General features: G+C 43.6%; 1 protein-coding gene across 1 annotated transcript in view; it reads left to right on the top strand.

The window, feature by feature from the left end:
* Nucleotides 1-24,465, top strand: part of slc35f1 (solute carrier family 35 member F1) — a 66,082-nt gene extending 41,617 nt beyond the window's left edge. Inside the window, exons 6-10 of the mRNA XM_064341248.1 lie at nt 8,067-8,226; nt 9,137-9,293; nt 10,285-10,337; nt 14,494-14,648; nt 24,234-24,465. Of these exons, the coding sequence (XP_064197318.1) occupies nt 8,067-8,226; nt 9,137-9,293; nt 10,285-10,337; nt 14,494-14,648; nt 24,234-24,458 (750 nt within the window). The 3' untranslated portion in view covers nt 24,459-24,465. The remainder of the gene's footprint in view (nt 1-8,066; nt 8,227-9,136; nt 9,294-10,284; nt 10,338-14,493; nt 14,649-24,233) is intronic.
* Nucleotides 24,466-25,877: the final 1,412 nt, after the last annotated feature.

Raw genomic sequence — 25,877 nt, 5'->3', positions numbered from 1 at the left:
ATAGCTCCTCCAAGGACCAACAGTCATATCTGCGGATTCATAACTGAGACAGGCAGTTATAGAGGTCAGCCGGTGAGTTAACAAGCTTAGGAAGATTTGTATTTCTTTTTGAACAGTAGGGAATTTTTGCTTTCTCATGGCTGTATTTTTATGCTGGTGCCTCAAGGTCCGTTTTGGACAAACATGAGATAACTTGGGTGCAACGAAGACAGAGGAGGAAGAAGAAATATGGATGAAACTTGGCGGTCATGGAAAGCAGTTCTTACATTCCCCTTTCCAGCAAATCTATGTACTAAGAACTGCATCTGTGTCGTAATCTAAAAGTTCTATGTTTGCAGAAGTGCTGGCTTATCCAAAACTGAAGTGTGTTTATTTTACTGTTTAATTGCAGACATTGGCTGGGATTCAATCAGCAGTTGACCTTAACTATGACTAACAATTAAAAGCAAGATTTGTGATTGTTTTCTTTTCATTAATACAGTTTGGCTTGTTTACTGATTCTCCAAACTGAGTCTGTGAAGAAAGAGTCGGTAAGTTCTGTAATTCAAAGTTAAGGACAAATATTAGTTGAATACAGGGCATTGTCTTCTTGAAGTGTTGCAAGCCACTGTAAGGAAAGCTATACTCATATGGTTGCCAAACCTTTTCAGTATAATTTGTTTGGATATGGATAGTGAGTACTGTTCTATCTTATAAAGGCAGGACATGTGGTGACTCACTGCTGCAATATCAACTGACAGCAACTTAATGCTTCTGTGAGTGCATAGGTGTGTTCTCTCCTGTAAAGAAACGGCAGTTATATTGGATTTTCAAATTTTCATTTTCTTGTCGAACTCCTTGGAAGCTATCAGTATTTGTAGCATAGCAGCAAAAGGTTCAAAAGTGTGCCGTTGTGTAAGTATTTTTTAATGAGACATGATTTTCTTCGAAGCTCGTAATTCAAACTGAACCGATTACTTTGCGCTACCTAATAGTCTGTGACAAATTAACTCTTTTAAAGAAAAATGTTGTTAATCTGTTAATTAAATATATCGAAATTGCCTTGGTCGTGGGTGTTTTCCCTTTTAATGAAAAATGTCTTCGGGGTACAGACCAATTAAACATACCGCAGTTGATTGGTTGTATCTGTAAAATATAACAGAAAAGTAAGACATACAGTTCATGTAAAGCTATGCTCCTGCTCAGGGACTCTATAATCAGTAGTGATCATAAAAGTAATCTATTTGGGCATTGTTTCTGTTGAGGCAAAGCACAATTGGCCATAGCATAATATGGGGGGGGGGGGCGTTCAGTAGACATGATATTCTTAACTTCATAATGCCAAGGGTGATCTCTGTTAGATCAAGCATCTATTTTGCCTGCAGGCCTACAAGCCAGTCATTCTAAATAGGGAAGAAAATAAAAATAACCATTTTTAAAAAAGAAAGGTTAGCTAGGGAAAAATATCCTTCAATATCCACATCATATAAAACCAAATTTCACACTGGTTTTTTGTCTCATGCTATAACGTCCTGTTTTATTTAAGTAAATTAAAATGTGTTTGGAGGAGAATTCTTGTCCCTGCCCTGTTTATTATTGTTTACTGTCCCAATCTACATCATGTTTTTCCCCTTTTCCGTTGGAGTGGAAAAGTATTGCCTGTCCCATGCGATGCCCAAGCTGACAAATGTAATCCTAGTTTGTCAGCTAGAATTACAATGCAGAACAATAGTTCTCATAAGGAAAACAAAGCAGTTAGTCCACCCCCATCTCTGTTTAATGAAATGGCTGTATATTTTACAATTCCTGTCCTCTGTCCTCTGTCTGAAATGTACTCAGTGAATAATGAAGTCTGATACCCCCCCCCCCCCCCCCACTTGAGCTGTGTGTCTGCCAGTAAAAATTCCTTTAAACTTGTTATATTGAGGTAGAAAATGCTATCTGCTATAATTTTATGTTCATTAGCTTGCCGCATTATGAAATTCTACCTGGGGAAACAAACAAATAGCTATGATTTGTGAACTTCTTATGAACACTTGTCTTTTCACAGACTATGGGAAGTTACACAGCAATAGTTTTTTCATGTTAATTACAACACATTGAATTGCTCTTCTTTTTGAAATACAATGTAGACCTAGCACAACCATTATAAAGCTATGTAAAAATTATTGGAATCATTGATGCACCAATTTTGAACACCATCGATGTACATTGTAAATATGTACTCATTTGTAAATAGATCCAGATTTTTTACATGTTTGTCTTTGGCTTGCTCAATTAACAAAAATGAATCTGCCCCTTTTAAGAGTGGTGCACAAATCTGCACCTTTAAGATTCCTACACAAATCTGGCCCATCAAGAGTGTCAGATGAATTTGCCCATTTAAGTGTGCTACTGGAATTTGCCCTTTTAAGGGTGCTACAGGAAATAGCCTATTTAGAATGCCAAGGGTATTTGCCCGTTTAAGGGGGCTACAAGAAATTGACCATTTAAGGGTGTTACAGAAATGTTCCCGTTTAAGGGTTCTACATGAATCTGCCCCTTTAAGACTGTCATGCAAATTCTACTTTTTAATTTTGCAGCACAGCTCTGCAGATCTCTGAAGATCCTTTGAATAGCTCAGATAATTGGAGCAGAAATAAGCCCCTCTATTATAATTCTTGTGAAACTTAATTTTCAGAGAAAGGTGTGCATTAACCTTCCTATCAGGCTGATTAGAACAAGGCAAAGAGGTGCAAGGGGCAAGAGGATATGCAACATGAATAATGGGTACCACCTGCTGTTATTTGTTGCAAGAATAGAGGAGAGGCAGGCAAAGTAATTACGTTGAAATTAATAAATTATTTTGGACAGAACAGGTTTAGTATCTGATACATCATGTAACTGGCCAGCTACTAATTTTGAGATTAATTTAATTTCTAATATTATTTTTACATTTATGGATAGCATATAATTTATTTTGCCAGCAAGTTGTGCACTTTTGTGTACTCAGAATGGATTGTACGTATATTTTTTTATAATGCGTTAAAAACAACATGCACATAGGAATGATCTCAGTGTTTGCATTCACAAAGGGATCTATGGTGTAAGGACAGTTTGAAAATTTCCTGAATATATTCTGTTTTTGAGAACATAAATGATTTTACTCAAAAAGATTCTTGTAATCTTAGAAGATTACAAGTCACCCACACAAGCAGAGCGCAATGAATCATGTTCACAAGACATTCATTTATGGTATTTTCTAATACAATTCACTTTCATGGCCAGTATCAAACATGTAAATTAATGTACAGTACTATTATAATGCCTTCAGAAATGTTTCACTCCCTGGAGATTTTAATGCATTGAAATGTATGCGTCTTCTCAGGTATGACTCCATGAGCTTTGCACATTTAGATTATAGAATTTTTGCCTATCCCTGCATGCAAATTTGCTCAAAACCTGCCAAGCTAGATGGAGAGCATCAGTAGGCAGCCATTTTCAGGTCACACCACAGATTTTCAATGGGATTTAAGTCTTGGCTCTGGCTGGGCCATTGTGACCTTCTTGTTTTTATGTAATTCCTTTGTAGTTTTTGCCATGTGCTTTGGGGTCATTTTCCTTTTCAGAAAATGAATCTTTGCCCCAAACGCAGATCTCTTGCGGACTGAAAAAGGTTCCACTCAAAGAAATTTGGCTCCATCAATCTCGCCTTTGATGGCAACACACTTCCCATTCCCTCCTGCTGAAAATCAACCAAAAGCATGATGCTGCCACCGCCGGTCTTGGGCACAGGGGTAGTGTTGCCTGGGTGATGGAATGTGATTGCACTGTGCCAATCATAGCACTTCGCTTTCAGGCCAAAGAGCTCAATTTAGTCTCATCAGACCACACGGTCTTCTTCCAGAAGGGCTCAGCGTCTGTCACATGGCTTTTGGCAAAAGTAATGTTGACATGGCGTGACTCAATGTTTGCCTGTCTCAGAAGTGGCTTCCATTTAGCCACTCTCCCAAAGAGGCAAAATCTGCAAAAGTGTTTTAAAGTTTGGACAGTTTCTCCCATTTCAGCCAATGAGCAACTGTCAACTGCCCTTTTCGTCCCACTCCTCAGTTTGGTAGGACAGCCTGATCTTAGTAGCGCCAGGGTTGTGCCATATCTATAACCTTGTAAAAGCATTTTTAAATATTCTCCAGTTTCTTACCTCCTCACAACTTACAACTGCAATTACACAAACTTTTTTATCTGAAGAGTTTATAGACAATACTGCAATTTGTGTACTACTGTACTAGCGTGCATAACGAGATAATGAAAACATGGACATCCCAAAGTAGTTTAAGTCATGGTTCAACAGGAGGGAATCTTCTGGCAATACTGAAAGAGAGAGGTGAAGTACATGTCCTGGTGATAGACTGAAGCAAACCGATGTTAGCATGACAGTACACCACCTGGCCAGTTGCAGGTGAGTAAATGGTGTAGTGTACGTGTTGTGTAGTGTGTGTGTGTCGTGTGTATGTGGACTGTGTGTGTGCGTAGTGTGTGTTGTGTGTGTGCGTGTGTGTGTGTGTGTGTGTGTGTGCGTGTGTGTTGTGTGTTTGTGAGGGTGTGTGTTGTGTGTGTGTGAGGGTGTGTGTTTGTGGGAGTGGGTCCAGTGATTTGAGCGTTGGCAGAAAATAAGCCAGCCCAGCCCTAGCCCTTTGGGCTCCATTAGGTTCCAGTCAGGCGTCCGCTCTCCAGTTATCGCTGTTACCCGGGTCTGTGTAGCAGATCATCAATGCGCTTTGCATGATGAGTTTTTGCTCGGTCACAGTTGTCTGATGAGCGGCCGTCCGCTGCATGCTAATGCGGGAGCGCCAAATGAAGAGAGATTTCAATCGCGCGCTCGTGCCTTTCCGGCGCCTGGGCCTGAGGACCTCATTCAGGCCTCTCCTAAGAGCATTTGTTTGGCTGCGGGAGGAGGCGTGAATGATTATCCCGAGCCTCGTGTGAAGAGGCCGATTGATTTTCCCCTCTTTATTTTCCTAATCTCGTCCCGAATCAGCCGGTTCCCAGACCCCCTGGCGCACGGGCAGGGGGATTGAAATCAATTCCGCGGGCCTTCTGGCCTTCTGAGATTCGAGGAGACGGGCGGCGGCGGCGGCGCGGGGGAGCGCCGCGCTGGCATTTCGGGCTCCGGTGATGAATCACCCCTGGCTCTCGCACCCCTGAGCCTGGCCAGCGCTGCTGATGAACGCCGTGACCGTGCGCCTTTCATGTAGAGGGCTCTCTCACACCCCCCCCCCCCGTCACCGCGAGACCAGTTAGGTAATCACGGCCGTGCCACACAGCTTATTGTGAAGCACAAAGGACTACAGAATGCCACTTAAATAGCTATCCATACTCCGTGTCAGCCAGGGGCATGTTGATTATGACTCTTGAGACCCGCTTGGCACTGGCTAGCAACGAACACACAGGCCAGGTTAGTCAGTGTCCACATTGACCTCAAGGCCAAGTTACACAAAGCCCTGCTATTCGCAGAAAAGCGACACAAATGGCGCTAAAAACCGCTACACAGACACTGGTCAACCGTAGCCTTTTTATAGGCTGAAATTCTCCCGGACGGCTGCAGCGGAGGCAGGCGGACTCAGGATATATAGAGTGCACGCGTGGGTGTTTTTGTGTGCGCAGATACACACAGGAATAGCTTCGGAAGAGAGAATCCCCAAACTGCTGCTCCGCCAGCTGCCGTAGCTCATTGCGGCAGGTAACAGATGGAACGTCGGAGCCGATCTGGGTCGGACGCGTCTCCCGTCGTCTGGTGTCGCTCGGGATTTCGGGGGGGGGTGTTGTTTGAAAAGCAGGAGCCGATGACAGGCACTACGGAGGAACGAGCAGTGGTAACCCCAGCCAATTGCGCTGCTTTATTTTGTGTTTCTTTCCTTTGGCGCGCCTCGCTCAGCTACTTCGGTCTGATTGGCGTGGAAACCGTAGGGGCTCGGTTAGGTTTTTTTTATTTTCTAGCTTCTGCTTGCTAGGCTTTCCTGACCCCAGGGCCCTTGCTGAGTTATCAGAGCCTGTTCATTGGACAGACTGCTGAGGTAACCATTTGCATTGTGATGAAATTACCCCCGCAGGACGAGATGGTGAGCACACCAAAGAAGCTAAAAATCATGCAGATCTGTCTTTTACGTTTTTCTTCCATTTCAAGTGTAAACCACAAGATAAAGACGTGTGCTTATTGTTTATAGTGAACGATTATAAACAGACAAACACAAAAACTCCCATTTGATGTAAAATGTGTTATGTCAAAATTCAAGAGCTGGAGGTCTGACACAGAGTTCTGTGTGGATATTCACTTCAAATTCATTCTGATTGGCAGCCCCCTAAACACTTGTCTGCTGATAGGTTTAAATGGAAATGGAAAGGAATTACTGTGGAAGCGACATGTTCTCCAAATGACTAAATCCTCCTGTAATGGATACGCTCACAGGACAGAATTATCTAAATGCAATAGAATAGGCTAATGGCACATTATTTGTTTCCCCTGGTTCTTTATATGTGTGTTTTAGAAAAGTTATTTTGATTGTACAGGTAATAATCAATTATTATTTTCAATAATGAAAAAATGTAAAATGAAGAAAGACTTTTTTGAAGGCCAATCATTATGCTTCATAGAAGTTAAAGTGCTGTGCTTAATTCCAGCTCTTTGGTATAGTTCAGCAGTGAGTTAAATTAAGATGAGATAAATAATATCGACCTGCTCTCACTCCCTGTTACATTAAAGTGGTTGCTCTCTGTCCAAGAGTACGTTTTTAATTTTAATGGCTTTCTCTTAACTTTTCCACACATGTTCAGCTGGAAAATATTCACAAATGCTTCTTAACATTTTCTTTTTTCAATATGAACTTATAACAAGGCTAGATAATGGCTCATCAATATTAATATCCGGATATGAAGAGCTGTACATAAACTGTGAAAGATTTTCCCATTAAGCCAGGATGATTGGTCGTTATGAGTGGTCATGGGGTCTGGCACTGTTCCAGGCTGCTGGTCAGGGGAGCCACAAATGCTTAACCGTACCACCTGCGTCAGCTCAGAGCACAAGTGGACATCGCACAGATTCAACTCACCGTTGAACGTGTCCATTTAGCCCAGGTTCTGGGGGAAAAGATGAATAAATCATTGGGGAAAAAGAAGGAGGTGGTATTTACATTTAGATTTGTTTTGCAAGAAAGAGTCCTGAGAAAACAAGATAACCCACATTTTCATTCTCGGCATCGTCTCGCTTCTCAGAACCACGGGCCGCTAAATTGCCACTGTCTGAGCTGCGTTACAGATGTGCAAAACAAAATAAAAGCGCTTGTATAAAAATGCTTATTTTTCGCAAAAACCCTCGAGAAGGATTATGGAGGTTTATTTTTTTATTTTTTTAGGAACACTCGCAGAATCTGCAAATATATTTCCTTTCATTTTTTTTGCTGTGTTTGCTGTGTTCTCGCCATTATTTTTAAAAAAAATAATGTTTCTGTGGAATCTTGAGAAACAGCACTGTTTGAACGTTCGAGTATGTTCCTCCATCATCACAGCAACGGGAATGGATTTTGCTGTAAAAGCACCAGCCATCAGCCCGTCTTTGCTGTGCTTTCATCCCCAGGCAAGTGCCCTTATTCCCTTGAATCTGGGGAACATCTGTCATTGAAGTAAATGCGGCTGGGAGAAAGGTAGTCCCAATCTTGTCTTCCACGCTCTTGTGTTTTTTTGGCATAATATCGCCGCATGGGGAGACTGTGCTTTTCCGTGGGTCGATTAAGATCCCCATTTTCCTCGCGTTGCATTTGGTGAACCCCAGGTGGTTCGCTAAGGGCCGCCATTAAGCACCAACAAATCCCGGAAATGGAGGGCTGATGGGTCTCTGTGCGACGGTAAAACCCCTCCTCCCATCCCCCAAGTGCACTCTTACAGTTCCCCTCTGTGCGACAGTGGAACCCCTCCTCCCATCCCCCCAAAACAGATCCTTACAGTCCCGTCTGTGCGACTGTAAAACCCCTCCCCCCATCCCCTACGTGCATCCTTACAGTTCCCCCTGCTACACAGACAGTGTCCTGACCTCTGGGCCCTTGTTCTCCCTGCAGCTGTTAGACTGTTTTGTCATCCCCGTGGTGCTGCTGCTCTCCTGGTTCTTCCTGCTGGTGAGGTACAAGGCGGTGCACTTTGTGGGCGTCGGGGTCTGCCTGCTGGGCATTGGCTGCATGGTGGGGGCCGACGTCCTGGTGGGCCGGCAGCAAGGCCTGGGTAAGTCCTCCTCTGCACTGGCCTGAATGAAGCAGAAGGCTGCGACAGGGGATATGCCTACCTGAACGACTTAGGTTTGCCTAGCCTGCATACCTCCAATTTAAAACAACTGTCTGTGCTTTACTCTTGCTGCTTCGTATGACGTCTGGTCTCAGTTTGACTCCAGTATTTGTCAGTGGTTGCAAATCACATGCAACCACATGTGCTTATTTTATTTACATTTTTATTTCATATACAGATATGAAACATCATACATTTGAAGTACAATTGTGCATCAGAAATTTTAAGAATTTCAACTGATGAAAAATATAATTTCATATAATTTTTTGTAAATGTGGGAATTAGTATATTATTAAACTCTCAATGTTTCAATTTAATATTTTACTAAATATCAATTGCATGTACATAAAAGAATAGCAGAGAATAGAATGGGTAAAAGAATAGAAAGAGTATTTTCACCACACAGACTGAAAAATATCAGCCTGCATGCAGTGGGGGATAGACATGATAAAGCTAGCAATAAAGAGAAACATTACAATAAAATGCTTTCAAAGGCAAAAAAAAAAACAGCATGTATATTTTTGCTGTCACATAAACCGTCAAACTTGGGGCTTTGAAGCAAGTTATTCACTGTATAGAGTGCTTGAGAAAAAAGTAAATGACAAAAAAAAAAAACGCAATACGCAATAGTGTTTACCTGGCATCAGCAATACTTTAATGAATGTCATCTTTCTCTAAATCAATTGGTAGGAGACTAATTAAGAAGCATCTTGTAAGGATAGCGTCTAACAGGCGGTTTAATAACAGAGCTGAGAGTGCTTTGGAGCTCTTCGCTTATTTTTCATTGATTACTGTCTCAGAATAATTTTGTGTTTCTCATCGTTTTTGCGGTCCTCTATGCCCTTCCTAGGGGACCACAAGCTCCTGGGTGACCTGTTGGTCCTGGCGGGGGCCACCCTGTACGGGATCTCCAACGTGTGCGAGGAGTTCATCGTCAAGAACCTGAGCAGAGTGGAGTTCCTGGGCATGATGGGCCTCTTCGGCTCCTTCTTCAGTGGGATTCAGCTGTGAGTGCCAAATAACTGCCATTTTTTAAAAACTGCCACCATCACTCGGCTGACACTATATTTACCACTCTCCAGCATCCTACACCACTCTGCATTAACTGTGGCGAAATATGTGAACGAATGACTGTACATGCGTATATCAGTCCATATATAGACTGACATCGAGAGTGAGAGAAATGATATCGAGCCATGTACCTTTCATATACCTGTTGTTGAACTTCCATCTTACACACTCTCAGTAGCGCAGGTCATTAGCATCCACTATAAGTTCCTACGTGGTTGTTTTCTTCTTCTTACTAGTAGCTTAATTTTGTAACAGGAGGCGGTAGCTGGATGAAAGCCCCAGTAATGAAAGGTTTCCATTTAATCCATTTGATCCCCTGTAATTTGCCCTCTCTTATTTTATATGTAATGAATTAGACTCCAGCTGGCAGTAGGTACCCGAGACTGAGAGTTCAGATGAGATGCGTGGAGAGGGAGATGATGCACTTGATTTTAATGGAGCTCCAGTCTGTTTCCCCATCAGTGAGGCCACTTTTCATCTGGAAAAATATAATTTTCAGTGACCCCCACATCCCCACTACATACCTTAACTTAAAAAAAAAAAACCACAGGCCATAACCTTACAATGTTGACATTATTAATCCTAGAATTCTACCTCGTTCTTTTGAATTTTAAACAGGTACGTTTTCACCCAGGATGTCACATAGCACTTGAATGGTGTGAATGGCGTCTTTGCTTTAAATGGCTGGCCCCGTGTAATGGAAGCACACTGGTGCGTAATAAAAAAAGGTATTGGAGTTCGGTGAAGTCATGGCCGTTCATACCGAGGTGTCAGCGAGCTAACAGGACACCTTTTGTACACGGAGGTGTCAGAAGGCAAGACTTGTTGTTTCCGAGAAAGTTGTTTCTTTTCTTTCTTTTTTTTGGTCACTGACTGTGATGCGTGCGCTCGCCTGTGCCTGAAGCAGCTTTGCCTTTTCTGTCACAGAGCCATAATGGAGCACAAGGAGCTGCTGAAGGTGGCGTGGGACTGGCCAATAGGTGAGACACTGTGATTTGCGGCTGTTTAGAGGCGCGCCCGCGATCGCAAACAAAGGCAGCGGGGAGGCGCGGTAATGATTAAACATCGCCAGACTGAGACGGAATTGATTGCCCCGTCTTCTCCAGGCGTAACCCCCCCGCCCCCCCACCCCGTGTCAGATACACTTCCTGCTGTCGGCTGGGCCAGAGGCAGCGCCGCAATCAAAACATCGCAAGCCGACAGGATGTGGAGCGGGGCCGCGGGATCGGCCCCGCTGCGGAGATGGATAGACGCGGGCAGCGCAGCCAATACTGCCCGCCGCGCTCTGAGAAATGAAGGTGCAGCGGAGGTACATTTCGGCTCTTTCCGGGAACAAATTTGCCGAATGTGCCTTGAAAGTACAGTAATGTTCTATTTGGGCCCCTAATAAGTAATAATAAGCAAAAAAAGGTACAAATGAATTATGTATTGATGGCAAAGGGTAAAATTATGTACCTTTAGCACTTTTTCCGTACCTTTTTCTCTGAGAGTGTGGGTGAGAGTCTACCCTGTACCACTCAGCCAGGGGAGGGCAGCCATTTCCAGTGCAGTAGAACAGCCCAGCCTTCTGCCTTTGCAGTATGTCATGTGCTTCGGCTCTTTGCTTTATGTGTGGGCGCGTGTGCATAATGATTAACGACAACCGCGAAGGTAAGTCTCGGGTTGGGACACGAGGGAATGGACTCATGACACGGCGGCGGCGTGTTGTGACAAGTCACGCTGCAGCGGTGCGAACGACCCTATCGAAGCACCGGCAGAGCGCGTCTCGAGTTGAGCCTTACTCGGGTGTATCACAGCGAGGAAGTCGATAATGATCGGGTCAGCATTCTGAAGCCCCTCCGCGCTAAGCTGCCCTGGATCGGTTTCTGGTGATGACTCTGAGCCTCGTGTCCACAGCGCTGGTTTCCAGCTGCGGTGCTTTGAAGTTGTGACTGAAACGCTGGACTCCCGCGGGAGGCCGAAATGGAACAGGTTGCGTTCCTGAAAACCAATCGCCCCCCCCCCCCACACTCTCTCACTGCAACAGATATGACTTTGATATGAAACATTCGCCTCGTCCCTCATAAAAAGTGCTTTCCTGTATCCACATTAATCTGGGTCAGATCAGCATTCACGGACACAACTTCAATAACGCGTCAATTTTTCTGACCGACGACTAACGTATTACACATTACAGTTTCTCATATGCCAGACTGAGTTCCAGCCTAATCCTCTTATATTTTCCCAATTTTTTTTTTGTTTCAAACCCTGGCGTCTTTCAAAACATCGGCAATAGTATCCCATGAGACACCTGTCACAGTGTTATTAGCCAATCTGGCCTGAGTTACGGTGCGTGTCATTGGCTGTCAGTACCATTGCAGATAACACTGTGTGTGCCAGAGGGATGGAAATTCTCTGCCAACACAGAGTTGCCCTAGAAAAATAATGAGAGCTTGGTCATGTAAAATATATCAGAAATTCACAAGGAGCCTCAAATAACATCCCAGTCATGTTTGGATCACCACGGGCAACTGCATAATCCTTTCACATTCGTATTCTAGATGATTCTTTCCGTGGAGTGTGTTCCATGGGTTCTTTTCAATGTGTGATAAAACCATTCGATAAAATAAATGGCAGGATGTGTGTGAGGTATTAAATGCACTGAGAAAGGTCTACAAGGCAAGAAAATTCAGTATTCAGTCGCTTCAAGATATGCATAAGCATACATGTATAGATTGTTATATTAGCCTTGTAAAACCTATGGACTTGATGTGTCCAGTTTAATATATTCCTGTGATTTGTTTTCAGTTACCTAATGAAATGAATTTAAATTAATTTCAAGCTCCATTTTGGTAAATGCTTTGATCTTTTTTTTTCAGAAAACATTTCTAGGTATATTTTAAGGCTGTAGTAATTATTGCCAAGCACACATAAAGAAACTTGTCTTTTTAAACATACTTTTTGAATATTTATCTAACTGTAATCTGGGTCAATGTTGTCCCCATACCATAATAAAATATCTCAGAGAAATACTTTATAGAAGTTTAGAATCGGGTGTGTACCGACAACTCTGTTGATGGTTGCCAGACTCAGACAAGTGGCTTAAATAAAGCAAGTCTTTTGTTTAGCCACAGTTCACAATCAACAATTAACAGACCCTGATTGAGAAAATTGTGTGTTTGTAGGTAACCAGTTCTGTTTGTTCATTAGCACCTGTGGAAGCTGCCAGCATTAAAATAACTTATTGCAGTGTTCAATCCTTTCCTGTTCCTGGGCCATGTTCTCATATATAACTGATATTTACCTTTTTTTTAAAAACCAGATTCCAGAGAGTGTTTTCCTTCTTTGGAGTTTGGAGATTTAAATTCAACAATATAATTAGACTTGCAGTGCAACCAAACATTGAAGAGTAAACATTTTAAGACAACAGTAGCTAATGTTCAAAAAATAAAATATGATTGACATACAAGTATTTGTATCAGATTAAAATCAGATTAAAAACATGCAAATAATCAGTATTTGTATGGGGGGATAATGGGTTATTGTAGAAAGATATGATCAGAGTACATTTGTGGTGGTGGTAAATCAAGCATGAATGGAAGAGATGTGAAATACTGCAGCTGCAGCAGCAGCAGCAGCAAATGAAGGTGGAATGCTGTTCGGAAGCTGTGTTTCGGTGACGAGGAGGAGACAGGGCATTTGTTTCCATTCAGGGTTTGGGGTCATTAGTCGCGAAGTGTCCATCAATGATACTCACCGGGGACAAGAAAACAATCATTTGCCGTGTAACGTCGCGAACGGATATTCAGATTACTGCAAAGGGGCCATTTACCCGCACAAGGACACGGTTCGTAATGATTCACCGTAAATATAAAAAGCGAATCAATAGGATCCTGATTGCTTTTTAGTAAAACTCTGCGAATGCGATAATAATTTTGGGGGGGCATTTGCATAGCTGCTGAAAAGCAGAAGCTTTACGGATAAGTGCGTGCTGTTTACACTTTCTTCCGAGTCAAATTACTGTTATCGTTGTCTCTTCCTCGCTCTGTCATTTGAAGAGATGCAAAGAGACTTGCCCTTCCCCGGGGCAGTTTAATATGAACGCCCTCAGAATGAAGGAGCAGGTAATTTTATTACGCAAGCGACAGTGAATCCAATTACAGTAACTGCTGGATGGGAGATTATCTGAAGATCCCTGCAAAACAACCTTCTATCCTACACGACTGACTGTAGTTTCTTCAACATCGGGGTCAACGGTGTGGCTAGAATTCGGTCGTGTCACCTCCTTCACCTTGATGTCTTTTCTTTTAAGACATAAACAAAGGAACCCATTATAATTTCATTCGCAGGTGCGAAGAAGGTGAGACTTTCTCAGAAATACATTCTGCTGTTTTTCCAACTTAATGTCTGGTGGCATGCATAACATTTAGCCGAGAATTAAGATGACACCTATAAAGAACACAATAAAATAACACCTGGAGTTGTTCCGAGACACATCCACTTGTTCCAGTGCTTTTATCTGACAAAATGCACATGAAGTCACCTTGAATAGATACAGAGCATCCGCTTTTTTATTATTTACATTATCATGGACATTTTTGTCACTGCTCTGCAAGGAACTGAGTCATTTTTGGGGCTTCCAGTGACCCAGTCAGTAAAGTCGCAAGGCTCAAGTCCTATAGCCTTTACACAGATTCAAGGCATACAGAGCATGAGAGAGCCTTGCAGTTCAGGCTTCCTTCCCAAGACCCCATTGGTTGATTTAGCAGGCGAGCAGGTGTTTCCACATTCAATTTTGCCTGACTCACAGGTACCGTAGAGTCACATACTGAAATGTGGAGATCCTTTTGCATATGTTGGTGACACAGCTGTGGTTTTAAGTGGCATAATTAAGCGTTCTGTACTTTGGGGAAAACAGTGGATGTGTCTCATTATGTTTGACAGAGAACATGGTGTGCCCAGTTGGTCAAACTAATGTTGACTTGAAGACTAACTGGAGATCCCACTGGACTTTTAATTTGCAGGGTAGAGTGTGTGTGTAGGCTGAAGTGTTCCGATGTCTTAATACACCTTTAAAACCCCACATTGACTGTTCCCTTGGCTAGGTAATGTTTGAGCTGGTGCTTAACAGTCTGTATACTGACTCTCCTCCCTCAGGTTTTCTGTACATTGGATTCAGCGCTTGCATGTTTGGCCTGTACAGCTTCATGCCAGTGGTCATAAAGAGAACCAGCGCCACCGCGGTCAACCTGTCCCTGCTGACTGCCGACCTTTACAGCCTCTTCTGCGGCCTGTTCCTGTTCCAGTACAAGGTGAGCTCCCCCGTCCTCCCCTTACCATGGACCTCCTCCTGTACTGCTGTCATTACCCACAATGCACTGCATGTCGCAGCATATTCCCTCACACTTTTGACCCTTGCCATGCCGTCATTGTAAATAAGAATCTGTTCTTAAAAGACATACCTGGTAAAATAAAGGTTAAATAAAAAAAAAAAACCTTTGTCTCTCACTGTGGACCCACAGTCATGAGACTATTCATTTATAACAACAGAATTCCCTCTCATAATAGGAGTAATTTTTACATGTTTTGCTTCTCAGCTTGTGTTTTCTGCGCTTGTCTCTGAGTTTTGTAATGCACTTGTTGTAAGTCGCTCTGGATAAGAGCGTCTGCTAAGAACCTATAATGTAATGTAATGTAATGTTTTTTATTCATTTAATTCTATATTTTAAATTTAATTGTGCATATTATCACACATCCCTGACTAACCTTATTGAAAGGCTGTAGAAAAACAACCTTTTTCGAACCTCACCTCATATGAACGGGTCTGATTGAGAAACTGGTGTTAAAGGGTAAAGCCAATTATTAGTCCCATCAAGTGCTCACTGACTCATCCCAATCCAGTGCCCCTGGGGTGACCACAAACGCACAAACATCAACAAACACAGAACAGTTTTTCTCTTCATAATCCCCCACCCCCCCCAAAATAATTAGCCAAAAATTGAAATCATTACTGGAGCTTTAAAAAGGTTTGTTGATCAACTGCTAATCCTACTGTGTGCCTGTTGTTTCAGTCCATATATGGGCATTTTTCACGTTTACTGAAAACAGTGAATGGTTTTGTTTTTACGCACACCTGAAAGGATTCGCGGGGGCCTTTCCCCTTCCCTGCCGTGGCTAGCCGCACGGTACCGTGGGCAGTGAGATCAGCGGAATGAAAGAGGTGATGGGCGGAGCCAAAGGTGGCCCGCATACGGCTACCGCCCAAGCCCGCGGCAGTTTATCCCAGGTTGCCTAGCGACCGCTCGGTCGGCTCAAAGCTCTAATTTATGTACGCCGTCATTACTGCTAGAGTGACTGGCCATTTTGTTACGCTCGACGATAGGAAAAAAATATTCTAATCTATTTTTTTTCAGCTTTGGGGCAGGGGAGGTGGGGGGTGGGGGAGAGTGGGAGACAGAGGGAGAAAAAAGGAAGATTAAAATGGATGGCTTTGAGTTTTTAATCTCTCCCCCGCGCTCAGCGGGCTATCTGCCGTTACCTTTCGTCTGCTCCTTCGTAGCGCGTGGCTCCTGTAGCTCTGTAGGCCCTCCGTGTTCATTCAGTTGGTTCAAAGAGTACAACCTGGCGGTGCAGAGGTGAACGGGGGGGCCTCCCCTCGCCTCAGAGACCCTGTGTCCTCGCCTGTGTTCGGCTCCCTGGGTTACCTGACGCACGAAGATGCTGACGCTGGAGTGTAACCAGCGATGTGACAGGCTGGTTCAGAAGGAGAACGCCATCGATCGCACGCGTCCGCAAGAGGACTGGCTTGGCCGTTATTCTTTAAGCTGGATGGGGTACCTTATCCCCCTCACCTCTCCTACCAACCCCCCCCCCCCCTCCCCCCCACTCAACCCCCCCCGCCCCCCTACGGAGGAGGCTGTTATTTAATGAGGCCCACCACACCATCGGGGGAGCGACTGCTCGATACGATCGATCTGCGTGATCACGTCTGAGGGCGTACGCGCATCCAATGGCCAGCGCCTCCAACGCCCGGCCACCTCCCCCTGCCCCGCCAAGGTCGTTTCAGCGCACCGAGCCCGCGAGCGAGATGGGCTCGGATACAAAAGGGCCTCGCGAACCGAAGCTTCGGAGTCCGCGGGTGTTATACAATCAACGCGAGAAAGCCTCAGCGCTGTTTTTAAACCTCACTTTGAGCAGAGATCAGATGACGGAGGCGCAGCTTTTTTTAATTGCCCCTTCTTTCAAAGTCCTGCCCGTTAAAGCCTATTAATTGTACGTTGCTTGACTGGATCGCTCACAGCTCAACGGACGCAATTAAACGCAAGTTTTTGAAGTTCTCTTTACGACTGTCGATCGAGCAGGGAGATATGGCGGCGTATTCACACAAAATTAACAACGCGGAAGCAGCGTTGCGTTCAGCACCTGACGGCAAACACATTTTAGGTTCAGTGTTTAGGTTGTAATTGCGTGTACAGCGACGCATTAAAGCTATTTTAATCAAGCGCGGCAGACGCTATTTCATTGTGGAGCCCAGCCAATAGGTGCATGTTCGTAGGCCTCCATTTGTATTCCGTTCCCGGCAAATTTGCGATCGCTTACCTCGGATTTATAAGAGTATTACAGACCGCAGGAATAATTCATTATAATCCAGTATGTCTTGAGAAAACAATTTCATTGTCCTGTTCACATAAAGTCCCGGTGATTATTTGCAACACAACAAGGTGCCACTAGAAATAAACCATGTCTGTCGGAATTCTAAAGGCATTACCAGCTTTCTGGCCATGAAATTAGTGTGCAAACCGTTTCTAATGCGATTATAATTCTCCGCTACCCATTCGCATTTGTTATTGTGGCCCGCTGATTGCGAACGGCGACACGGAGAGGGAAGAGTAATCTGCCTACGCGCTCCTGGTCTTTATCTGCTCCTCTGCATGCTGTCTGGGGCTCGGTGTTTTCAAGGCCCATTTGTCCTCCTGGGTCCTCTGAGGGTGTGAATTCACACACAAAAAATAAATAAATAAGCCCTGTCTGTCTGCCACAGGCAAACACACCTGTCACCTCTGCTTCGCGAAGCGGTCAAAGCCATTTTTTAGCATAAGAATATGCGTAACATACATTCAGGAGACTGTGAATTCTCGCCCATTGAAGGCTGAAGGCTTATTTTAAAGGCTTATGGAGCGTGTGCTCTGAATTGATATCAGCACTGAAGGGCAGCGCTATTGCAGGCCAGAGAGACAGAATCACCTGACGGGCAAAAAAATAATAATAAAAATATATCAACAAAAACATTCTTTCCGGTAGTTTGCATTGGCCTTTTTTTCTTGTTTGGCTGAAGGTTAACAATTCAACCTGTTCTGATATTTATTTCTTTTAACTGAAAATTCTATCCAATATTTTCAAGCAAGAGAAAAAACTATATCCTGTAACTAAAACTGCCATAACAATGAACACATAAAATGCTACGTTCACCTTTTGCATTGGGACTCAGAGGGCAAGGTTCACTCCTTGAATCTGTCTGCGTTACTCAAATAAAAATAACATCAGTTTGTGTGTGACAGTGCACAGACGCATACTTTGTGAATTTATCACAAAGGAACAGCACAGCATGTATGTGGAGCGCGGGCTTCCCCATTTAAATGACCTGAACCCCAGTCGAGCCCCTCTGTTGAGTCTGGGCACAAATGGATACAATTTCATAACAATTTAAATAAGAACATAATAGTTTTTTTTTATTGCTCTGAGCTTTACATCCTGCTCTGATTTAACTGTAGCCGTTGAAGGACACGCGCTATGTCTTTAGACTACAGAGTTATTAGAGTGCGGCAGTAGCTAAAACGAGTCATAAAAAACTGCCTCGTCCGTGCGGCTGCTACCACACAGTTTATCAGGCAGGGCAAGGACGGCCGCAAACTGCATGGTGGCCGTGATGATGTCACAAAGGAGAGCACAGATGAGGATTACAGCATAATTAGCGCTGTTCTAAATGAGAGCCGGCAGCATTTTCCTCTTAGGTTCTGACTGAGTTTGCGCCGCAGTTGTGGTATAACAGAAACTATTGACACAAAATGGCAGTTATTTTTCTCGGAACAGCAAGCGTTCTGGCTGGTGGGACTCAACCTGGAAATCGCTACATTGGAAAAGCGTTTCCCCCCTCGTCCGGAGGACGGAGTGAGGGCCAAAAAACAATCCTGTATCAATACAGCCAGAAAGTGATCAATAAAACTACAACAATAAAACTACAAGTATCAGTAAAAGTGACAGTGTCTTCGAGCACTCGTGCCATGCATTTTTCCTGCTGATAACTACTGATGAGCCCAGTGGAATTGGCTTGCATTATCTTCTTGATTGTAGCTATTACCCTGCTGCCTTAATACCACATAGTGCGTGCAGGACTTTGCAATGAGTCAGACTGTGCTTTGGTTTTTGCTGTCTTCAGTGAATAGGGCAGGTTGCTTTTGAGAGGTGTCAGTTGAACACCTGCTGCTGTAGAGAGCAGTGTCTTGGCCACAGACCTGGGGGCTAACAGGAACAAGAGCGGTTTTTTGATTAAATGTATTAAAAAAGGTATTTTCTGTCCTGAAGCTGATAAAATGATAATAAGATTTAATGCAGTATACTGCTAGTAGTCTGTCCTACCTAGTGACAGTATGCAATACTTACTAACTGCCAGTGTGTTCCATGACAATGGTAATGCTGGATATAAAGGAAAAAAAGAAATCCTTTACCTGGAGTGCTTAGATGAAAGCTTCGATGTTTCAATGTATTTCCCAGCCCATATTCCCTTCGTAACAAAGCCAATATCTGAAATGAAGAAATGAGACTGGTTTCATTGTTCATGCAGGTCTAATCTGCATTTCTAATCTTTGTTTTGCTGATTGCTGCAAAACGAGGGCAGAATTCTCATTCCATAAGCACAATCATGTTCATGCTGGCCCATGCAGTAAACAAATGAATGCATTTTATTAACAGGGTAAAAATCTTTTGTTTCACACTTTAAATTATTTATTTTATGTAGAAGGTCGTTTATGCACAAAATCTAAGAGACTTACTCTCTGCTATATTAGTTCCTGATCCTCAAGCTTTGTGTGTTCCGTAAGCCAACAGAGTTCCTTGGAAGAGTCCCACATACAGTCCCTTGTTAAATGTATGACCAAAACCTGGGAACTATAAAAAAATTACCATATGCTAGAAATCCTTCTCTTGGTATGAGTTTTTTTTCCAGGACAGGGAATTTAATTCTCTTAATGTGATGTTAGGATGTTATTTTGGATAATAGGAGAGACTAATGTTTCATAAAACACAAAATCATATTTTGAAAAATGTATCCACTGGCTCAGCACTGTCACTTTAAATTGAAAATGGCTGATAGTAAAACATGCTATCTGAGAGAGTTGAGTATCTTTGTGTGTGTTCTGGAAGTGCCGTTATAACTGCTTTCCCCATTGCTCTGTGGATGTGCCCACACACCCAGGGTCAGCTGCTGACTCTTTTATTGCCAGAGGAACCAGTACTCAAGAACTTGGCAGAGGTCATTATTAATCATTTTTCTTTGATGTTTTAATTTCGGAGTGTTGCCGACCGCTCCTCCGCCACCATCGATGGCTTAGGTTCAAAAAAGTTGCGTTAAAAAAAATGACGTCATCTTTTTCATCAAACACATCTCAACCATGGAACAGAACATCTATTCTCCTCCATGGTCGAGTTTCTCAAGACGTGCAGCAAGTTGAATGGAGCTTGTGCTAGCTGTGTTAGCATATTTGACCTTAGGTAGTCTGCACTGTAGTATGATTTCTGTTCATTTCAGAAGTTCGCCACTGATGTTGCACATGCACCGAGGCAGGCTGACAGAAATCCGCTGCAGGGACAACTGATTCAAATTTAACTGGATGGATTTATTTCTCAGCTGTTTCTCCTGGTGTGACTGCTTTCAAATACAATACAAGTCACTGTGATGCTGTCTGAAGGACTGTTAGTTCATGGACATCGCTGACATACAGTGCCCTTAGCAAGGGCTTCCTACGGAGTATACATGCCAGTCCGGCAGAAACCATAACCGTAGTGTAGACAAAGACGCATCATAAACAGAAATATCAGCTCCAGATTTGTCCTATGTGAGTACAGGAAGGAAGTCGATTTTTTTTTTCAGCAACAGTTCCGAGGCATTGTATTTTAAAATGACTAAACGCAGCTGTGCAAGTTCGAGTTGGAAGCAAAGCTGTTTGGCCATGGAGAACATAATAGCTTTTTTATAGCCTTTATCCATATGCATTTTTGTTTTTTATTGACATTTTTATGCACTCATATTCCATCTGTGTTTCTGTCGGAATAAGCCAGAGAAAGGGGATTTCACACCTGTCATTATATCATTCCTTGCTAGCCCTAGCGCGAGTTGATACATGCAAATTAGGGTCTTGACACTACCGAGCAGAATAGCTTATTCTCCATTCTCAATTGATGCTTCTTTCACCAATTTGTTTTTTTTTATTTTACCATCTCTACAACAAAACAGCCTTTATTCTCATTACAGTATGTGTTAATAAAAGCCATGACAGAGCCATCTGTTTAATTTGTTTCCTGTGGTCTACATTAATACTGCTCCCAGGAGTATTTACATTAAGAAATTGCTAAATTGAAACCCTGCAGACAAGATGCAGCAGCCATGCAATTATTGGAAGTGTCAGCCCGAGAGGGGGGATATCTAGTTGAAGTTGTAATCACTCACATTTCTATGGTGCAGTGGCCTTTAATTTCCTCTGGTCAGAAGAGACTGCGCCTCAGTCTGCCGTGGTTTCCACCTGTGGCGGCTGTCCATTCTGAATGTGCCAAAAAGTGGTGCAATTGCGATTGGCAATTTTTCAGAAAAAAAATAAAATAAAAAATAAATGTGTCTTCCTAACTTATTGCTGACCGTTGGCCAACGTGCTTGTTTCTTTTGCCCTCTGCTGTACTTTTCACAGGGCGTAGAGCTTTAGGGGACGAGCCGATAGTTTGTTCAGGTGGAGAAGAGGTGTACGTCTCGCCAGCAATAATAGGTAGCCGTGGGCTCCTGGCACCCTGCTGAGGGTAAATAAAGCAGCACGGTCCCCAGGGGAACCGGGCCTAATTAAACCCACCCCAGCCTTAGCTGGATGAGTCCAATCGTGTTCTGTCCCTATGGGCTCCTGGCCATAGTCAGCTACGGACATACCCGAAGCTCAAATGTGACTACGGGCCCAAGTGTGCGTGTAAAGAGGGTGCCATTACTGATCATAGGCACCGCAAGGGCCATCCAGGCCTTCCATTTAACAGCAGGTGACAGCAGGAAGGCCAAAGGCCTAGGATGTCCAACATGAGGTGTGCGTCATGCGTAAATGAAGCTTGTTCAGCCGGCACTTCCATTACACGCAGAATTTTCTTTGGGGGGGAAAATGGAAGCGAGGTTTCTGGGGAGAACAGGTCCGTCTCCCTCGCAGTGCAGCCCGTAATCCTGTGGTTTCCAGGGACAGCTTCTTACAGGTTCAGCCGACTGTGGCGGATAATAGGGGGGGGGGGAGCAGAAGGTAATTAGCTGCGCTCCCCGCGCGCGCGGCTACGCACGGGTGGTCGCGTGCGCGGCCGCGGTCGGGTGCCGGTAATTGGCAGCGCTGCATTTATCAATGAAGACGCGGCGTCGGGGGGGGGCGGCTAACGCCCCAGAGGTAAGAGAGAGCCGCAGCCGGTTTCTCCGAAGGAGCGCTCCGGCTCCGGAGGCCATCTGCACTGCCTCGGCGTGGAGGAGCTTCATGAATAATTGACCGGAGAAGGCAGAGGCGATGTGCATTCATTGCGAGTGGCAAAAAAATAATACAAAGGTCTGGAGACAGTCCTTGGCTTCACAGAATCCAGGAGCTGTTCACAGGGGCAGGGATGTCCACCTGCGGAAGACACTCGCATTCGCAGACACACAAGCCTCTCTGTTTTTATCGGGAGCGGGAAGATGGCGTCCACACGATGTTAAAATGGATTTATTCCGAAAGTCATGTCTCAACTTGCGTGGTTGATCCGGTTGGATGGGCAATGGATTTCCTGAAGCCGAGCTTCTCATTCATTACAGCGTGCGCTACTGTTAGTTTTACCAGTGTTTAGACAAAAAAACAAAAAAAGACAAGAAAAACGTATCTGAGCAGAGTCTCTGCGCTTGCAATACCCCTCGCTGCCTTGTGTCACCCATCAAAATATCCAATTTCCCCTCTTATTTGCATCAAATCAAACAGGTAGCTGATTGGCACATGCCATCCAGCAGTACAAATGCTGTAAACAAATAAAAAGTTGTTTTGTGACACACTAGTCTTGGAGCGAGAATGTGCATCCTTGCATCCTTGAATAAAAGCATTCTGGAAGCTTGGAGGTTGCCAGGTTCTGTGTATGCCGGATTGTGAGTAACTGACAGGTTCAAACGGCAGAATGCTGCAGACGCTGTACTGTGCCGCTCAGTTGCCTGCTGTTGTCGATACCGTTATGACTTGGCGCACTTTACATTATGTTGGATATTCTACCCAGCATTCCTCCAGTCCCCCCCCCCCCCGATAAGGAATGAAATCCGTGCTTTTGACGCCTCAGATATTTCACCGGGAGTTTGATAAACGCCGCCGACTTCATTTCAATGTTTCCGGAGGACACAGCTGTCAGCGCAGACTATCGGGGAACGTGCTGCTTCTCCAGACAGCGCAAACCGACTCCGCAGACTGCGTTCGCAGGTAAAACGGATTGAGTGACAGGGGAACTCATTTAGCGACGGTTGTGAACGCCACGCGCGGTCCGACGCGTGGCGGTCGACAGTCTCGGAATATTGGACAGTGAATACTGGCGACATTCTCTGTCATCACTTGCACGAGAGTCTTCGCATGGTGAGATACATTGCATCGCGTTGTCATCTACAAACAAGTGGTTTGTAAGTCTGTACTTGTTTACAGTCAGGGAGCACACAGCTCTGATGCGTTTAGAAATGACTTGTCCCTTCCTTTTCCCCCTTGTCAATCAACATACATTCTGCTGGACACACGCAATCATTCAAAGTGGCTTTCTGATCTTTTTACGTTGTGTCCCTGATGGCCATATACTGATGTTTGATGGCTAATGCAGCTTTGCCTACCCACCACGTGGTAAAAACAGCCATGTCTTTTTAAAGTACAACACCCCAAATTGGTGACACTATTACTTATGTAATTCTGTTCTGTAGGGATTCCATTTTGATATGTTGCATGGTTATATCCATTCTAATGCATTTAGTCCAAATATGACTAAATACTTTTCATTGGTGCCCTGTTTTATCAGCACTCTGTCATTACACACATCGAGGCAAATGCATTCCTGACACTTGGACCTTTTTGTTAAAACCACATTTTACATCTGACAGGAAAACCCACTGCCATTTCAAAAATGGCTTTGGTAAAAGTGTTTTTTCAAAACTGGAATGGAGTCATTTTTTTATTAAGACATTTAATGCCTCAAAGATTGCTGACTTCACGCTTCTTTATGAGTAGGTTTGATCAATTTTTTTCCCACAAGACATGACGGTATCCTGCAATAAAGTTACATTTTGCAGACTGGCTGCTGTTCACCATTGCTCACAAACCTCCCAGCTGATCTACAGCTTCTTGTTACCCAGACTGAATTTAATCAACATTTATCCTTAACTTTGACTTGGAATTAAATGCAAGTGTTTTAAATTAAATGCGGAAATCCACAATGGAACTGCGTTTTTGAAGGAAAAAAAAACTTTATTTGCAAGTCAAACATCGGGACCTACTGGTGATTGACTCAAATTCTCAAAAAGGCCTGAAATCATTGATTATTATTATTTTATTTTTTTCAGTTATGACAATTACAGTATTACAGTATTTCTGTATTAAGGCCATGTGTTTCTGTCTGTTGTTCAGTTTTCAGGACTGTACCTGCTGTCATTCTTCATCATTGTCCTGGGGCTGGTGTTGTACTCCTCCTCCTCCACCTACGTGGCCCAGGACCCTCGTGTCTACAAGCAGTTCCGCAATGCCGGGGGCCCCGCTACGGAGACCCCTACCGTGGGGCCCATGGAACCCTCGGTCACCTACACCAGCCTGGGGCAAGAGGTGGAAGAGGAGCCCAGGATAAGGGTGGCCTGAGGACAGGGGCGGGGGCGGGGGTGGGGGTGGGGGGAGGGGGAGGAGTGGGTGGAGCTGTGGGGGCGGGGCAGCACCTATGACATCACCCACTGCCCTACCCGCCGACTGCAGAGAGGGAAGTTCCCTTCACGATAAAAGCGAAACAAACAAGTAGCAAACGAGAAAAACATACACTGTGATCACAAACTGTGAATAGCGACCAGTGACAATTTAACATTTTTTAAAATTCATTCATATAAAATAAAATTATATAAATACACACATACACAAACACACACACACACTCCATCTCCTTCCCTCCTTCAACCTACGGTGTTTAAAAAGGTTTGTGGTGAATATGTATGTATGCAGATTCTATATTGTGATTATTTTTGTTCATATAGGCACATAACTTTTATTGAAGCTGAAACTTTGACAGTGAGCTGTCGCCCAGGCTGTTCAACCTGTACTATGATTTATGTCCCATGTTGGTTTTCAACACTTTCTTACTAAAAGAAATTCCCCCACTGGAATTTCCAAAATCTGAAAACTAACATCTGTAGTGGTTTGGCATGTCAGTGCCTTGCTTTGTATTGCTAGTTTGTATACCGATACAGAAGAAACCATTATCACTTTCTGGGTAGGTATAAATTGAGAATGATACATTCAAGGACACACACTTTAACTCTGAATGTTGGACTTCATATTATCCTTTGATTTTGTTTCATTACTGTAGTCCGTGCTCAGAAAAGCAAATGTGGATGAGTTGTTTTGCAGTACATTTGCTTTAATACACAGCATAAAGTGTGCTTACTGTACAGCATATTTGGTTCATTATTGTAAAATCTGCCAACTGCGACTAGAAATACGTATTCTAATTAGAATATTATGCAGCAATTTGACTCTTGTATTTGGTTCACCAACTCTAATAGGAGCAACCGAAGTGGAAGTAAATGGGTTTTCAATTTAATGCTGAATCTCATTCTAGAATTCCAGTGGAATTGATTGTATGTAAGAATCTAAGTTCATGTGGCTTTGTACAGTTGGCATGTGCCTATTTTGCTGTTTGTCCTCCTGAATTTTTAAAGTAATTTTCTTCTCTTTATTCTCTGCAGAGTTGTGCTGTTTACAGCCTCAAACCATTTTCACCAAATTGCTTCAAGGTCGTTTCCTCTATTCTGATTATGTATTTACGTTTTATTTGGAAGATCAGTATTTGTGTTCCTGACAAAATTCAAACATGTGTTGAAAAGGAACACGAACACAGGCTTGATGTGTGCTAACAGGACAATGTTGGATGGATATGGAACAGAATACAGGATTGATTTTTCCTCAAAGGCATAGCCTACCACATAAAGTACTATAACAAAAACTATAACAAAAAATCAGCACTTTTAAAATTATGAGTTTAAATACAACTAAATATCACGAGAGCATATA

This window comes from Anguilla rostrata, chromosome 6 (assembly GCF_018555375.3).
Source record: "Anguilla rostrata isolate EN2019 chromosome 6, ASM1855537v3, whole genome shotgun sequence".
Lineage (NCBI taxonomy): Eukaryota > Metazoa > Chordata > Actinopteri > Anguilliformes > Anguillidae > Anguilla > Anguilla rostrata.
This window is presented reverse-complemented; position numbering and strand designations above follow the sequence as displayed.